Source organism: Acanthamoeba castellanii, assembly GCF_000313135.1.
Source record: "Acanthamoeba castellanii str. Neff unplaced genomic scaffold scf7180000084641, whole genome shotgun sequence".
In the NCBI taxonomy this organism is placed as follows: domain Eukaryota; phylum Discosea; order Longamoebia; family Acanthamoebidae; genus Acanthamoeba; species Acanthamoeba castellanii.
The window spans coordinates 328,675-343,427 of record NW_004457343.1 but is presented as its reverse complement, the minus strand read 5'-3'; the positions used below and the strand labels follow the sequence as shown (position 1 = coordinate 343,427).

The following is a 14,753-nucleotide window of genomic DNA, read 5'->3' as shown; positions in this document are numbered from 1 at the left end:
GTGGTGCTGGAGCGGCCAGATCGGCTTCTCGCGCGACATCCTGTACGTCACGTGCATCGACGATCTGCAGATCCACCGATTCCGTTGGGAAGGTCCCGATCGCAGCCTCCTCAACTTCACCATCCTCAGCAGCATACCCACTCTTCGGCCGACCTACGGCCTCAAGTACTCCAATGTACCTCCCCCTTTTTTCATGAATTGATTGTTGTTTTTTATTTCCGTCTTCTTTGTTATTTATTCTCCGTTTTTCTGTTGGTCGCGGAAACGCAGAAAACGGACAACACTTCAGCGTTGCTGGTATCGACGCCGTCCGCGAACACTGTCTACCTCCTCAATACCTCCTCGCCGACAGCAGCCACAGGTACGCACCTTCTCCTTCAACGATTCTGATGGAGCACTCACCGTGTGGGTCCGGGCAGAGCTACAACCGTTCGTGCAGCAACCTGAGCCTGTGGTGTCGTACTCGGGAATCGAAACGAGGTTTGACACTCTATACGTGATCGACGGCACCAACTCCTTCGTGCGCTACTTCAGTATGAGCGATCCCAACATATCAGGCGTACGTCTGCTCTCTCCTCGCACAACTCCGGCTTTTCTCGGATTACCCTGCTCATCAAGCAAGCGTTCTTGCTGTCGTGATATAACCAGATCTTTATCGACTTCTCGGTCGAGGCCAACAACACGCTGGTTTATCAACTCAGCGACTTCGTCGACCTCGAGTTTGGCAATTACAATGCCACCACCGGGCAACCGAGCAACCTGTTCATCACCTCTCAGCGAAGCGATCGAGTGCGTCTTCCTAGATCTGAGATACGGTGGAGTGTCTCCTCTTCGTCGTTGCTCTTTTGTTGACGCCTTCGGTTGTCTGCGTGCACAACAGATCGAACTATTCGACGCTGACGGGAAATACCTGGGTCCGTTCCTGGTCGGCAAGGAGGACGGCACCACCATCTCCGAGCCTCAAAACCTGTTCTTCCACTCCTGCCCAGTGCTATCCTACCCCCAGATGAACAGTAATTTACCCCATCCTCGCATCATCACATTCTGTCGAATTGCCCTAGTACGCTGTGCTGACCTTCGCTGACTGATCTTCTTCTTAAAGGCCAGAATGCGGGCAAATCGGAGGGCTTCAATATTGATCTCCTGCTGGGGCTTCTCGTTCCTCTCGTGGCTATCCTAATCCTACTGGTGTTTGTGGTACGGACACGCACCCTCGCGCCAATGCTATAATCTGATGTTCGCTGACGAGGTGTGTTCTTTGCGTGCCATAGTTTCCGCTGGCCCTGTTCTTTATCTACTCGTACCGGAACCGGCGGCGCACCTTCGACCCGATGGACGAAGAGGAGATGGGCGGAACGCAGCCCGATAAGGAGCGCAGGAAGTACGTCTACCGCGAAATCGAGCCGACCGACCTCACCCTCGGCGATATCCTCGGCGTGGGAGCTTTCGGCAAGGTCTACCAGGGCTGTTGGCGAGGCGGACCAGTTGCGGTGAAGGTGTTCGACACCGTCAAGCTGTCCGAAGCCAACGACGACGTGATCGACGAAATCAGGAAGGAGGCCGAGATGATGGAGAAGCTCGGTATGAACCCCTCCGCCCTTGCTGTTTTACAAACAGCATCCAAATCTGAACGAGTTGGAATGCGTGCAGGCAACCATCCGTCAGTGATCAGCTTTGTCGGCGCGATCACTCGCCCCTCCGAACACTTCAACGGCGTCGCGCTTGTCACCGAATACTGCTCTCGCGGGTACACATCTCGCTCATGGCGTTTCCTGAAGTCGCCGGCGTCTTACTGAGTGTTGCGATCTTGGTCAGGTCCCTGTTCGAACTGCTGGTCAAGGGAAGGGCACGGGTGCCTCCCGCATTGCTGGTCCGCATGGCACGCGATGCTGCCGCAGGAATACGCCACCTCCACAGGTACCGTGCACCAGGATCCAAGCAAATACAATCCTAAAGGCCACTTGTATTGATCTTATGCTGCGTGCACAGGGAACGGATCATACATAGAGATATCGCAGCTCGCAACGTACTCGTTAGCGAAAACTACAGTACGCTTTGTGCTCTCACACTCGCACACGCTCTCTAGGCATGATGTTTGTGTTGATTGTCTGACGTTGGGTGCGAACTGCTCTTCAGATGCGTTTATTGCAGACTTCGGTCTGGCGCGCGTGCTCAAGGGTGACACGGACACAACGAACAGCAACTTCGGCCCCGTGCGGGTAAGCGACCATTCACCCCCAATGACTCGTGGTAGTTATCGGCTCACCTTCTTTTGCTACAGTGGATGGCGCCAGAGGCGATGGTCCGTCGCGAGTATAGCGAAGCCTCAGACGCCTTTTCTTTTGGCGTACTCCTCTGGTAACCATACAAGACCACACACACACACGCACGCACGCACGCAAACGCGCGCGCGCCCAGTGGACTAATAGAATGACCCTTCGACACGCAGGGAAATGGTGACACGCAAGGTGCCGTGGCGTGGTGTCGATTCCTCGCAGATCATCATCGCGGTGGCCCAGAAGAACACGCGCCTGAAGATCCCCAAGGGCTGCGACCCCATCCTGCGCAAGATCATGAAGGGCGTGTGGAAGGAGAACCCCAGGCAGCGCATGACGATGGCCCAGGTGCTGCAGACCCTCACCGACTACTACAGCATCCTCGCCCAGTACGAGGTGGAGAGCGACTGCGATGCCGCCACCGACTCGGAGAGCGAGAGCGTCTGGGGCACCAGCGGCGAGAGACAGGCGCGCTCGCGCAGCGCCGGCGACCCGGCGGACGGCTGCGGCAAGGACGAGAAATGCAACAGTGACGAGGGAGGAGCGCGAGTGGCCGCCACCGACTCGGCGGTGGCCCTCGTCCCGCGATTGCGCCCGGCTCAGCTCGTGCAGCGTCGGGTGGGTGCCGCGGGCTCCGACGCGTTCCACATCTGCTCGCCGCTCTCGCCGCGACGACACCGACGACACCACCGACCACGCGAGGCCGAAGCCAGGGAGCTGCGCGCTGAGGTGCGATCGGACTCGTGGGAGGTCTACACCTGCTCCCTGCCACCACTCCCGTCATCAGCCTCGCCACCGCAAGCACTCGATCCGATCGGCACCGCAGCCTACGAGAAAGAAGACGAAGACGAAGACGACAACGACGACGAGCAGAAGACCGAGAGCGACAGCGAATACGAAAACGAAAACGAAGCGGAGCGGGAAAGGCAGACAGAGACGGAGACGGAGGACGAGGTGTGTCGAGAGAGTAGCGGCGATACGCAGCTGTCCCCGATCACGCCACGATTTGCGCTCGACGAGAGCGTTGAGGTGTACACGTCGCTCACGGTGCCGGCCACGAAGCGCCGACGGTGCACCGTCAGCGACGGGTTTCTGGAGCAGCAGCCCGAGCAGTGACGACACTCGAACCCTCCCAACCATCATCATCACCATGACCATAGAGCAGCGTCAAGGCTTGGCGCCTCAGAGACGCAGACTTGTGTAGCGACGTGATGGTGGCCTCACATGTACGGTATACCCTTATTTATTTATTGTAATACACATTACTTCCACAGCCACACACGCAACAAAGGGACGATGGCGGTTGGTCGGGGGTGACGTGGCATTCCTGGCCGCGGGAGTTACCACGGCCTTTTCGAGTTCATCCAGGCGGACTGTGCACGAGCTGCCTCGGCTGTCAAGGCCCGGTCACCGGTGCCGTGTGGGGCTGTGGCACGAGACAGACTCGCAAACAGCACACCTTCTACACTACTTGCAGACCCAGCTCGCGACATGGCGAGCACAACCGACGCAGCCACTTGTCCTCTCTTCTCTGCCGACGCCACGGTAACTCTTTTGCATCTTACGAACTCTGGCTCGTTCGCTCGCTGAGACCGGTCTCTCAGGTCGCGGATGTGGTGAAGGCCTTGGAGCGTTCGCCTCCGGTGGTCATACCCTGTGGGGCCTCGATATCAGACGCATGGAAGGCAAGTAACCCGCAAACCAAAACAACGAAGCGACAAAGAATGAAAGCGACCGTCGCAAAGGTTCACCCTTTCGTTCTTCTCCTCGTTCGCAGGTTCTTGCGCACACCAAGGTGCTGTCGGCGCCGCTCGAGAAGGAGGGCGGAGGCTACCACGGCATGATTGACATGTACGCATCCCCCCCCCCATTAATAGGCGTGACCCCACACGTTCACATCTGTACGCCGCACAGGTTCGACGTGGTGAGCTTCCTTATCAGGCAATGCGTGGATCCCTCACACAAGGAAGAAGAAGAGAAGTACGGGCGCCACGTCACCTGGCGCGGCTGGTGCTGCGACGTGTCGCAGTTGGCCACGCACGGCGGGGATCTCATCAGCTCCATCCCCGCCCTCTCCATCGTCAGTACGTCGCTCAAACACAGGTTATAAAAACGCGGTGGTCGGAGCTAAAAAAAAGGTGTTGGTTTCATTGCAGACCACTCCGGGCTGAATCCCTTCGTGACGATGGGGAGGGACCACCATGTCAGCGAGCTCCTGGCTACACTGAAGCGAGGTATGCGCCCTGACCTGCGCGCTAACTCCGATTCGTTGGTTACCCACGGCTCTGTCGCACGGTGGGGCGTTGCAGGCGTCCATCGGGTGATCGTGATGGACGATGGTGGCAAAGTCGAGTGCCTCGTTTCGCAGTCGGACGTCTTGTGTCTGCTCGAGGAGTGCATCAAGTCCGCCTACCCTCATCTGGCCGAGAAGGTGCAGCTCGCCTTGATCGTCTCGTTCCATTGCTGCCGCGCTCACTCAATTGCAGACTGTCGCGGAGCTGGGCTTGAACGCTAGGCCGAAGCCGTCGCTCTTCACCGTGAATGTCATGGCTCGCACCTTCTACGCCTTTCACCAAGTACCGCACACCACACACACACACACCACGTTTTTGAGTACTCAACACTGCTCGGTGGTGCGACTCAGATGCTGGACCACAAGGTCTCAGGCGTGGCGGTGGTGGACGACGCCGGCGTCCTCGAGGGCAACATCTCGGTGAGCGACCTCCGAGGCTTGGCGGCCACCGATCTCGGGTCTCTCCTGCTGCCCGTCAGCCGCTTCCTCAAGGAGAGGGTCAAGCAAGAGGTGCCCGTCATGTGCTCGGCCAAGACCACATTCGGCACCGTCCTACACAGACTTGTCCACCACGGCCTACACCGCCTTTGGTGCACGGTAAGCCCAACTCTTTCTCTCTGTGTGTGGTGCGTGTTGACAAGCTGTGTGGGTTGGTCCGTGGTTGTGCAGGATGTCATGCAACGGCCCATCTCGGTCGTGTCGCTCACCGACGTGCTGAGGATCGTCGACCAGCGCGCCCTGCACCTCCAGGAGAAGCACCTCCAGGCCGCCGAAGCCGCCCTCACGTGAGGGACCTGTACCCAGCGCCATCAGTGTTTCTTTTAATTTTATTTGCAGAAATAGTTCGAAGAAGAGGGTGGGGGCTACAAAAGCACGTCGGCGAGATGACAAAACGTTCCAGTCTCGCAGAGGAGGGAGAACTCGGGCAAGCTCGGGCAAGAAGGCGATAGATTGGAAGAGAGATGCAGACGTTCCTGCCATTCCTGCTGGTTTGGGATGAATCAAAGACGGTTCTAGAGAATCTTCAGGCCTGCTTTCGGCTTACGGCCCAGCTGCTCGATAACAAGCGCACGGGCAAGCAGCGCGTAGAGGCCATGCAGCTGCTCAACATCCTTCTCGGACGCAACGCAGACTCCTCCTGGAAGCGGTACCGTGTCATTTTTGATGAGGAAAAGCACTGCATTCATCAATTGATGATTCTTTGAGATTGTCGAGTAGTGGTCGATTAACTGGTCTCTGGCCACAGCCACCCTGTGCTGCATATGTGGAAGCCGTGGACAGAGGCGCTCAAGCTGTACTACAACTGCTTCCTCGAGGAGTGGATGGCGCGCGGCTTCGTGAACAACCTCCCGCTCGAGGACATCGACGAGGAGGCGCTGGCCGAGCAGGGCATCCCACCCTTCCTCTCCAACAAGCACTTTGTCGATCGCCACCGTGCCAACCTCATGACAAAGCATCCCGACTTCTATGAGGCACGTGCGTGTGCGTGTGCGTGTGCGTGTGCGTGTGCGTGTGCGTGTGCGTGTGCGTGTGCGTAGAACCATCAGCTAAGCACTGTTGCTTGTGCGGTACAGAAGTACGAGTGGGGTGTGGAGCCCAGGCAGGGCTACTACTGGTACCTCGACGGCGTCTACATTCTGACCAAATACGGCAAGCGGTACCACCACCGCTCCTCCTTCCGTGGATCGATCCACTGTGTGTGCTGTGTGTGTTGTGTGTGCTGTGTGTGCTCACCTCGCGTTCGACGATGCTTCGGCGGTGCACAGGTATGAGTCGGATCTGTCCGGTGATCAGGCACCACCGGAGCCAGAACCACCGGTGAGGAAGCGAAAGCCGCGGGTCAAGAAGGAGGTGAAAGAGGAGGAGGAGGAAGAGGAAGACGAGGAGGCGGCGCGATCCAAGAAGAAGCGGAAGAAGGACAACAAGACAAAGGTCAAGAAGGAAGAGGCGCTCAAAGAGGAGGAGAAGGAGGAAAGAGGAAACGGCGATGATGACGACTTCATGCCGCCCAAGAAGCCGAAGAGGAGACGGGAGGTGAAGGTCAAGGTGGAGAAAAACGAAGAGGACGAAGAAGATGTTGACAACAACGTCTCAGAGAAGGGCAAGGAACGAGATGACGATGATGATGGAGAAGAACAACAATCGATCAAGACAGAGGAGGAGGAGGAGGAAGAGCCCAAGCTGCGGCGAAGGGCCAAACGAAAGCCGAACGTGAGCGAGCTGGTGGCTTCGTTTGCCTTCCCGGCCACCACCAGCACCAGCACCTCGCGGCGAGTGGCCAAGCGAACAAAGCGAGGCGATGCGACGCTACTGTCTGCTGATCAGATCGCCGCCCTCGACTGAAGATACCATCATCTTCTCCTTCTCCTCCTTGTGCACACGCAAGGCTCCTCGTCACCAGGATACCTCCCCAGGCGACCGAGATAAATCCAGAACTAAATAAATAGTTCCGGGATAAAAGGCGGATAAATGGAGGAAATAAGTGGGCGACGAAGCCAAATTGCCGGAGCCAAGGAGGGAGACGGGCGGAACACAAGGCACCGAGAGGGACCGTTGAGCGATTTTTTGTTCTCGCACGCGCCCGCAACCACCACGTAAGAAGAGAAGACACCAGCTTCCTTCCATCCACACATCAACTTTAGGCCGAGTACCAGAACTCCGAGTAGAACAAGATGTGCAAGTGTCCCGGTGTGCAGAGACATCCCAAGATTTCGATCTGTTGGTACGACAAGCCGTTCCACACGTACCACTGCTTCATCAGCGGAGGCATCTACTGCTGCTGCCCCAATGAAGAGACCGACAAGGTACCACCACCAACCGTGCCTCGCCCCCTTCGTTCTTTTTTCGTTTCTTTTTTTATTGCCCCCCCCGCGGTCCTGTGCGACCTCGTCTCCTCCGTTTCATTCTCCGTCGATCTTGACCTATTCTATTATTCTATTATTCTAAATATCAATTGCTGTTGTGATTATACTCCCCTTTGTCATCTGATTTCTGAGATGGAATTTGTAATCGAGGATGAAATTTTCTCTACAAAATTCAATCTCATATCTGTGCATCATTATCGTGTAATAGGCCTGGCTGGACGTGCTGTGGTGGCTGGCTTGCATCCTGACCAGCCCCATGGCCCTGATGTTGGCGCTCCTCTTCGGCTTCGTCGGTTTCATCATCGATCTCGTGACCCTCGTCTGCTGGGCCGTGTCCGGCGGCTTCCTCGGCCGCAAGTGCTGCACCCCCGACAACTGCCGCACCTACTGCGAGTGCCGGGAGGAGGAGCCCGGTGCCCTCACCCGCTGCGACGAGTACTGGTGCTGCATCGCCGTGTAATTCTATCTACCAACCACCACTGTCAACCATCAACAAACAAACAAGCATCACAAGAAGAAGAAGGAGCGATGACGAAGCTGCAGCGGCTCTCAAAAGAGAGATAGAAGAGGGCGAAGGGGAATGACGAATCGGCCAAGAAGAGGAAGAAGACGTGAGCTGCGAAGAACGCACACATAAGAAGAACATCACACATGTGACAACAATAAAGAAGGTGGTGAAGGACCTTGTACTGTTACACACAACCACTCCACGCAGCGCTGCGGCTCCAAGGAGGAAACAAGGAAGTGTCACACTTGAGGATGGGGCCTCAGACGGAAATGTCATCGTCTTGGCGTGGGCTCTGTGCGAGACCGCGCGATTGGCCGACGCCTTTACGCACAGAGCTCTGTGTGGGCGCTCAAACCAGGCGCTGACTTGATTGGCCAGTGGCGACTACAAAAAGCCACCGACCGCCACTCCACTTCATCAACCAACTGCTCTCTCGCTCCTCTCAACCTCCACCAGCTAGCCCTCCACCAGCTAGCCCTCCACCAGCTTCTTGACATCCATCCATGAAGCTGCTCTTCGTCGTGGCCCTCTGCTTGGCCGTGTTCGCCGCCTGTGCGCTGGCTGACGATGACTACGACCGGGACTACAACAAGGACAACAAGGGACCGTGCAAGGGCGGGTACTGGCCCGACGGCAAGGGCTGCTGCCCGAAGGTAATCAAGGGCAAGGCCTACTACCGCGACCACAACAAGTGCTATCCGCGCGACCTGGACTGCGGCGTGTTCTACGCCGACGAGGAGAGGTAGAGGCAACCTCTCGTGTGATTGGTTGGTTTTAATGTGTGAGTGTGGCTGATTGGCTGGGTGTTGGCGGCGACAGGTGCTACCCCGACGAGAAGGGACAGTACCTGAAGAACGACGAGTGGTGCCCCAAGGACCGCAAGTGCCACGAGCGCTGCATTCGTCCCGACTACGACCACAAGACCACGTCGACCACGGAGGAGTGCCCCAATGAGACCACCTCGACCAGGAAGCGCCACACCACTTCCACCACCGAGGAGTGCCCCAAGGAGACCACCTCGACCCGTAGGGAGACTACCTCGACCAGGAAGCACCGCACCACTTCGACCACCGAGGAGTGCCCCAAGGAGACCACCTCGACCAAGCGCCACACCACTTCGACCACCGAAGAGTGCCCCAAGGAGACCACCTCCACCCGCAAGCACCGCACCACGTCGACCACCGAGGAGTGCCCCAAGGAGACCACCTCGACCAAGCGCCACACTACTTCTACCACCGAGGAGTGCCCTAGGGAGACCACCTCGACCAGGAAGCACCGCACCACTTCGACCACCGAAGAGTGCCCCAAGGAGACCACCTCTACCAAGCGCCACACCACTTCGACCACCGAGGAGTGCCCTAGGGAGACCACCTCGACCAGGAAGCACCGCACCACGTCGACCACCGAGGAGTGCCCCAAGGAGACCACCTCTACCAAGAAGCACCGCACCACCAGCGAGAAGCCGTGCGACAAGAAGAAACAGTGCCCCGGCGGCCAGTGGAGTGATGACGACGGCTGCTGCCCGCGCAAGATCGGCCACCAGTGGTACTACCGCGACGCCCACGGCTGCTACCCGGTCGAGCGCGACTGCGGCGGCGTGTACTACGCCGACGGCAAGGGCTACTACCCGGACGAGCACGGCAAGTACGCCCAGGCCGGCGAGTACTGCCCCGACAACCGCAAGTGCAAGCCCGAGTGCGATGACGGCCACGGCCACTACTGAGTAGTAGTCATCGAGAGGCTTCGATCGAAATCGAACAGCCAATCGCATGCACGTCTTTTAAAAATAAAGTATGTTTGATAAAATTGAACGAATGGGAGGAGGACTCTCAATAGAAGACAGACCGGGTCTTGTGGATGGGGATGTGCTTCATCGCATGCCCGTGCTCCTTGGCGAACGTCCACAGGTAGAAGTCGATCACGATCGCGTTGAGCGGTGCCCCGCCCTCGCCCTCCTCCTTCTCCTCGCGCAGTTTCGCCATCTCTCGACGTACCAACTGGCAGTGTGTCGTGTGTCATGTGTCATGTGTCGTGTGTCGTGTGTCGTGTGTCGTGTGTCGTGTGTCGTGTGTCGTGTGTCGTGTGTCGTGTGTCGTGTGTCGTGTGTCGTGTGTCGTGTCGGTTAGCCTTGAACGTTGTTAGGAAAAATTGGAGTAGTGTGCTGCAGCGTACCTCAACGCCCCAAATGGAAGCGGCCCTGATCTCCACCTCGAGACGGTCGCCGGAGGGGAGGTGCGGGTCCTCCCGCAGCCGCTTCAGCAGCGCTTCCGAGTACTCCAGCACGCCCAGGTGGACCAGGCCCTGCACACGCACACGCACACGCAGCCTAATCAGAACAGACCATCGGCCTCATAGTGGGTGGACTTGAAACTGACCTGGGGCACGCGGTAGTCGGCGAACATGGTGATCGAGTCGATGTCAGCAAAGGCGCCGTAGCTCCGCCCTCGGAACGCGGCCCACAGGTCCGCCACCAAAATTTGCGCACGCTTGTACAACTTCACTGTTTTGATTGAGCGCGTGTAGATTGTGTGTCGTGCGTGGTGTCGTGCGTGGTGTCGTGTGTGTGTGTGTCGTGCGTGGTGTCGTGTGTGTTGTGTGTGTGTGTGTGTGTGTGTGTGTGTGTGTCACGGAACGCAAGACGTAAGCGAAGAGAGGGGGCTGCTGATCTGGGGGGAGCCCGCGCACCGCTCTGGCCGTCGTAGGTGGCATGGTCGTTGTACGACGAAAAATTGGAGACGACCAGATTGAGCAGCGTCTGCGCGCTCTGGTTGGCCTCCGCGATCGCGTTCACGAAGCTGCCGCCTAGTCGCCTCCCCCCCCCAAACGCTGTGAGCCTGCGCCCATTGCACCACAGCACACGGCGCAGAGCACTTCACGGCGAGGTACCGAATCGCTCGAGCAGCACGCGGCCTGCCTCGCGCAGTACTTCGAGTCGCTTCTCGAACAGCGGGATCTGCTCCGTCGTCGCTGATCTAAAGACGTGCTGCAGCTGCTCGGGCGTGATGTTCGCCATGTACCTCGCGTCTGTGATTGGAATTCCTTCCTGCACGCACACACCACACACGCACACGCACCACCGCACACGCACACCGACATGACGCTTGAGCCGGTGGAGCACGGTGCGCGGGTGGAGTGTTGAGGGCGACGTGCATCGAGGGCGCGGTTGATGGCGGCGCAGAGCGACCAGTAGCCGTTGTGCAGCTTGCCGTTGTAGTCCACCGTGAAGAGCTCCTCGCTGTCCGACCAGAAGGCAAAGTTGAGCGTGTCCACCACGAAGATCCTGCACGTTACATGGGTGTGTGTGTGTGTGTGTGTCGTGTGTGTGCCGCGCGAGTGCATGTGTGGGTGTTGTGGTGAGCCGAACTACGTAGGGCATTACTATGGGGAGAATGGATGTACCATGCCACGGTGTGTACGGTCTCCTCCTTGGGGTTGAGTTCGGGCTGCTTCCACTGATCGAGCGAAAAGTCGCCCTTCTCTCGTGCTTCGTACAGCTATGGGTCGTCCCAGGCCATGGATGTTAATGAAATTAAATCATTGAAAATAAATCAAATCGGCGAAAGATGAGAAAAGCGAACCGAAATTGCGGCACTGCGGACACCGGCCTCCGAGATCGAGACATCGGTGGCTCGACCGGCCACCCACGCACTGGTCCTCAGCACCTCTGAGCCTCGGTAGTCCTCCCCACCCGCCGCGTCCATAGTGTTTTCTCCTTGAATTTCTTAATGTTTTCATTTTAGATTATTTAAATATTTTAGTTTGTTGTTTCCGTTGATTGTGGAGCAATCACACATCGAGAAGGGTCGAAGCGGACGGTGCCTACATAACGGTCAGCTCTTTTCCTGATCTGAGCGAGATTGAGAGTCGTCATCTATTTTGGACACTTCATTCTTTCCCGATCCTCGATGGAGACGACGCAATCACCGCCATCATCGTCAGTACCGTTCAATGACGTTGTGGCCGACAAGATGGACGGCGATGGAACTGCGAATGGACGCGAAATGGCCAACGGGGGCACGCCCACATTGACCAATAATGGCATTGGTGAAAATGCAAATGGAGGCGAGAATGAGACCAACAAGGTCGATGAAGACCAAGCAGAAGAGGAAGAGGAGGAACAGGTCAAGCACGTTCGCGAGCTCGTGCGCCGCAAGCGACGACGTGCGCGTGCGCGGCTGAGCGGCCCCGCCTGGGAGGCCGGCGTCAAGGGCGCCGCCGACTGGAACGCCAACGTCCTACGCGACCGCTACCTCCGCGGCCCCTGGTACTGGGACCCCAACTCGCGCTCCCCTCAGGTACCTCGTGTCGTGTCGTGTCATTGCGTGTGTCGTGTGTCGTTTCGTGTGTCGTTGCGTGTGTCGTGTGCGCACTCAGCTCACACAAAGCGTTGTGCAGTTGTTCAGAGAGTGGAACCTGGCGGGCACGCCGGCCATGCTGCAGCTGGACGCGCTGGCCAAGTACCTCCTCCCGCTCACGCCCGAGCAGCAGTCGGCCCTGCTCGCCGCCTACACCGCCGCCGCCGCCGCCGGGCCGACCACCCCGCTCAGCGCCAACCCCACCACCCTGCCCCTGCCCATCCAACCTACCTCCTCTGCCCTATCATCCGGTGCGTGTCGTGTCATGCCGTGCCGTGCGTGTCGTGTGATGCTCATGCGCGTGTCGTGTCGTGTCGTGTCGTGAAGATGCGAGCTCGGGCCGGAAGCAGCGAGGCAAGCGGGCGCGGCCGAAGGGTCCGCACTGTCGCATGTGCCTCAAGGAGGAGTCGGCCGAGGGCGCACTGATCCGGTGCACCGAGTGCAAGGACCAGTACCACCCGGACTGCCTCGAGCTCAAGAAGGAGAACATACCCAAGATGATGTCCTTCGGCTGGCGCTGCATGCACTGCAAGAAGTGCGAGACCTGCAAGGACACCGGCGACGAGGAGAAGGCGCGTGCTGCGCGTGCGTTCCATGACATGTGGGAAGCGATAGACGATTAACGCGCGTGTGCGGTGTGTGTGTGTGTGTGTGTGTGCAGTTGTTGTTTTGTGATGCGTGCGATAGGGGATTTCACACCTTTTGTCTGTCGCCGCCGCTCAAGCGGCCGCCCATCGGCGGCTGGTTCTGCCGCGAGTGCGTCGAGTGCAAGTCGTGCGGCGGCAAAACCGCGGGCAAGGCCAAGAGCTGTCGATGGCATCGCGGGTACACTTCGCACCGCACGCACCGCACGCCTCTCCGTGTATTGATTGTAGCGAGGGGCACGCGTACAGGTACACGATGTGCGAGATGTGCTACAAGCGGTACAAGCACAACAAGTACTGTCCGGTGTGCACGCTCGTCTACCAGGACAGGGACGCGCGCAACCCCGCCCTCCTGCGTTCTTGCGTCAGCTGCCGTCACTGCGTACGTTTGGCTCTTCTCCTCGTGTGTGTCGTGTGTCGTGTTAATCAATTGTCTCTTGCGCGTGTCGTGTGTCGTGTGTCGTGGTGTGTTGCGTGCTGTCGTGCGGTCATGCAGGTGCATGCGGGGTGTGATGGCAACTTTGCGGGGGTGACCTCGCCTTACCAGTGCCCGCCGTGCCGCAAGAAGGGCGCGAAGCTGCCCACCAGGACCGAGTCGGAAGATGAAGAAGACGAAGAAGAAGAGGAGGAGGAGAGCAGGAACAAGAGCAGGAACAAGAGCAAGAAGAAGAAGGGACATAAGAAGAAGGGAAAGAAAGAGGAAGAAGAGGATGAAGACGACGAAGAGGATGAAGACGAGGAGGAGGAAGACAGGAAGAATAAGAGCGGAGGTCGCCAGTGGATGGCAAGAGGAAGAGGAAGAGCAGAGGAGGGGAGAAAGAGGAGCGGGAAGTCTCGCCAGGACGAGGGGAGAGAAGGAGCAAGAGGACCAGGGCAGGAGAGCCATAACGAGAGGCGGGGCACCACTGAGATCGATCGATCGCTACTTGATTAAATGTCTTTTGTATTTATATACATAATCGAATGTGGGAATGAATGCACGGTTTACCTTTGCCTCCTTCGTGTGGCCTTTAGGAAAAGGTGTTGTTGACGACGTAGTCGGCAGCCATCGAGGTGGCGATGGACTTGATCTTCTGCTTCTTGTCCTTCATGCACTTGCCGTAGCCGATGATGTTGGCCAGGCTCAGCACGAGGGCGACACCGATCAGGAAGAGGTATTGGAGCTGAGCGCCAAGGAGAGCCGTGATGGCGAGCAGAACCCACACCGGCACAGTACCTACCAGAGCCGTCCCTACACGACAGATCGCACGTCAACTTGATGAACGCGCCCCAAGCGGCCAGATCTCTAGATGGAACGTACAAAAGATGACAGCCTCTACAGCATTGATGGGGTTCTTGGAGGACTCGAACATCCAGACGTTGGTGCCATCCTCCTTGACGTAGTGCCACCATCTCAGCCCGACGAGCAATCGACCGGTCACGTTCTTCACTGTCCAGAAATCGGCAGCGAGCAGCAGTACGATGATGATGAAGGAAAGGATGAAGCTGTCGGTGATCAATTTGATGACCAGGTACAGCACGATGGCGGAAATCTTGAAGGCCAGGTGGAAGAAGACCGCGATGGGATGCTTGCGCGAGTTGTCTCCGCCCTGAGCGCCAGCAGTCGACTGGGGGTTCTCGACTGGCACCGACTGCTCTGCTCCCGTGAAGAAATCCTGCTCCATCTCTTCTTGGCGCTTCAATCACGATCGTGAAAAAAAAAATAGATGATTCCTTCTTGTGCTGGTCGCTCCTGTCCACGTCACCTACCCCGAACACGCGCTTGCCTTTCCTGCGCGATCAGGGAATTACCATTCTATGGCTGAACCATCAA

At 57.9% G+C, this 14,753-nt stretch overlaps 8 protein-coding genes across 8 annotated transcripts in view; 6 read left to right on the top strand and 2 right to left on the bottom strand.

Annotated features, from left to right (window-relative positions):
- ACA1_365880 (protein kinase domain containing protein) overlaps positions 1-3,392 on the top strand; it is a gene marked incomplete at both ends in the record, with an annotated part of 3,466 nt that extends 74 nt beyond the window's left edge. The window contains 14 exons of the mRNA XM_004335962.1: positions 1-175; positions 271-361; positions 420-559; positions 649-789; positions 881-1,013; positions 1,103-1,197; positions 1,272-1,581; positions 1,651-1,747; positions 1,816-1,917; positions 1,990-2,048; positions 2,152-2,219; positions 2,282-2,358; positions 2,450-2,582; positions 2,625-3,392. The exon at positions 1-175 is cut by the window's left edge and continues 74 nt beyond it. Coding sequence (XP_004336010.1) covers positions 1-175; positions 271-361; positions 420-559; positions 649-789; positions 881-1,013; positions 1,103-1,197; positions 1,272-1,581; positions 1,651-1,747; positions 1,816-1,917; positions 1,990-2,048; positions 2,152-2,219; positions 2,282-2,358; positions 2,450-2,582; positions 2,625-3,392 — 2,389 coding nt within the window. The remainder of the gene's footprint in view (positions 176-270; positions 362-419; positions 560-648; positions 790-880; positions 1,014-1,102; positions 1,198-1,271; positions 1,582-1,650; positions 1,748-1,815; positions 1,918-1,989; positions 2,049-2,151; positions 2,220-2,281; positions 2,359-2,449; positions 2,583-2,624) is intronic.
- A 608-nt stretch (positions 3,393-4,000) lies between these two features.
- On the top strand, positions 4,001-5,358 carry ACA1_365870 (CBS domain containing protein; the record flags this gene model as incomplete). The annotated part of the gene is made up of 8 exons (XM_004335961.1): positions 4,001-4,021; positions 4,054-4,127; positions 4,191-4,360; positions 4,433-4,510; positions 4,586-4,707; positions 4,763-4,852; positions 4,921-5,166; positions 5,239-5,358. The coding sequence occupies 8 exons, from the start codon at positions 4,001-4,003 to the stop codon at positions 5,356-5,358; spliced, it is 921 nt and encodes a 306-aa protein (XP_004336009.1).
- A 173-nt stretch (positions 5,359-5,531) lies between these two features.
- ACA1_365860 (cytoplasmic protein, putative) lies at positions 5,532-6,912 on the top strand (the record flags this gene model as incomplete). Its single annotated transcript, XM_004335960.1, has 4 exons — positions 5,532-5,716; positions 5,816-5,990; positions 6,144-6,226; positions 6,336-6,912. 4 exons carry the CDS (start codon positions 5,532-5,534, stop codon positions 6,910-6,912), a joined length of 1,020 nt encoding a protein of 339 aa, XP_004336008.1.
- A 329-nt stretch (positions 6,913-7,241) lies between these two features.
- Positions 7,242-7,893, top strand: ACA1_365850 (uncharacterized protein; the record flags this gene model as incomplete). The annotated part of the gene is made up of 3 exons (XM_004335959.1): positions 7,242-7,373; positions 7,642-7,722; positions 7,792-7,893. 3 exons carry the CDS (start codon positions 7,242-7,244, stop codon positions 7,891-7,893), a joined length of 315 nt encoding a protein of 104 aa, XP_004336007.1.
- A 551-nt stretch (positions 7,894-8,444) lies between these two features.
- On the top strand, positions 8,445-9,664 carry ACA1_365840 (uncharacterized protein; the record flags this gene model as incomplete). Its single annotated transcript, XM_004335958.1, has 2 exons — positions 8,445-8,683; positions 8,761-9,664. 2 exons carry the CDS (start codon positions 8,445-8,447, stop codon positions 9,662-9,664), a joined length of 1,143 nt encoding a protein of 380 aa, XP_004336006.1.
- Positions 9,665-9,770: 106 nt separating this feature from the next.
- ACA1_365830 (uncharacterized protein) lies at positions 9,771-11,642 on the bottom strand (the record flags this gene model as incomplete). The annotated part of the gene is made up of 8 exons (XM_004335957.1): positions 9,771-9,923; positions 10,114-10,242; positions 10,317-10,441; positions 10,627-10,743; positions 10,828-10,984; positions 11,032-11,221; positions 11,341-11,435; positions 11,520-11,642. 8 exons carry the CDS (start codon positions 11,640-11,642, stop codon positions 9,771-9,773), a joined length of 1,089 nt encoding a protein of 362 aa, XP_004336005.1.
- Positions 11,643-11,909: 267 nt separating this feature from the next.
- Positions 11,910-13,874, top strand: ACA1_365820 (PHDfinger domain containing protein; the record flags this gene model as incomplete). Its single annotated transcript, XM_004335956.1, has 6 exons — positions 11,910-12,236; positions 12,337-12,547; positions 12,624-12,897; positions 12,984-13,121; positions 13,190-13,322; positions 13,437-13,874. 6 exons carry the CDS (start codon positions 11,910-11,912, stop codon positions 13,872-13,874), a joined length of 1,521 nt encoding a protein of 506 aa, XP_004336004.1.
- A 76-nt stretch (positions 13,875-13,950) lies between these two features.
- Positions 13,951-14,604, bottom strand: ACA1_365810 (Hypothetical protein; the record flags this gene model as incomplete). The annotated part of the gene is made up of 2 exons (XM_004335955.1): positions 13,951-14,171; positions 14,241-14,604. 2 exons carry the CDS (start codon positions 14,602-14,604, stop codon positions 13,951-13,953), a joined length of 585 nt encoding a protein of 194 aa, XP_004336003.1.
- Positions 14,605-14,753: the final 149 nt, after the last annotated feature.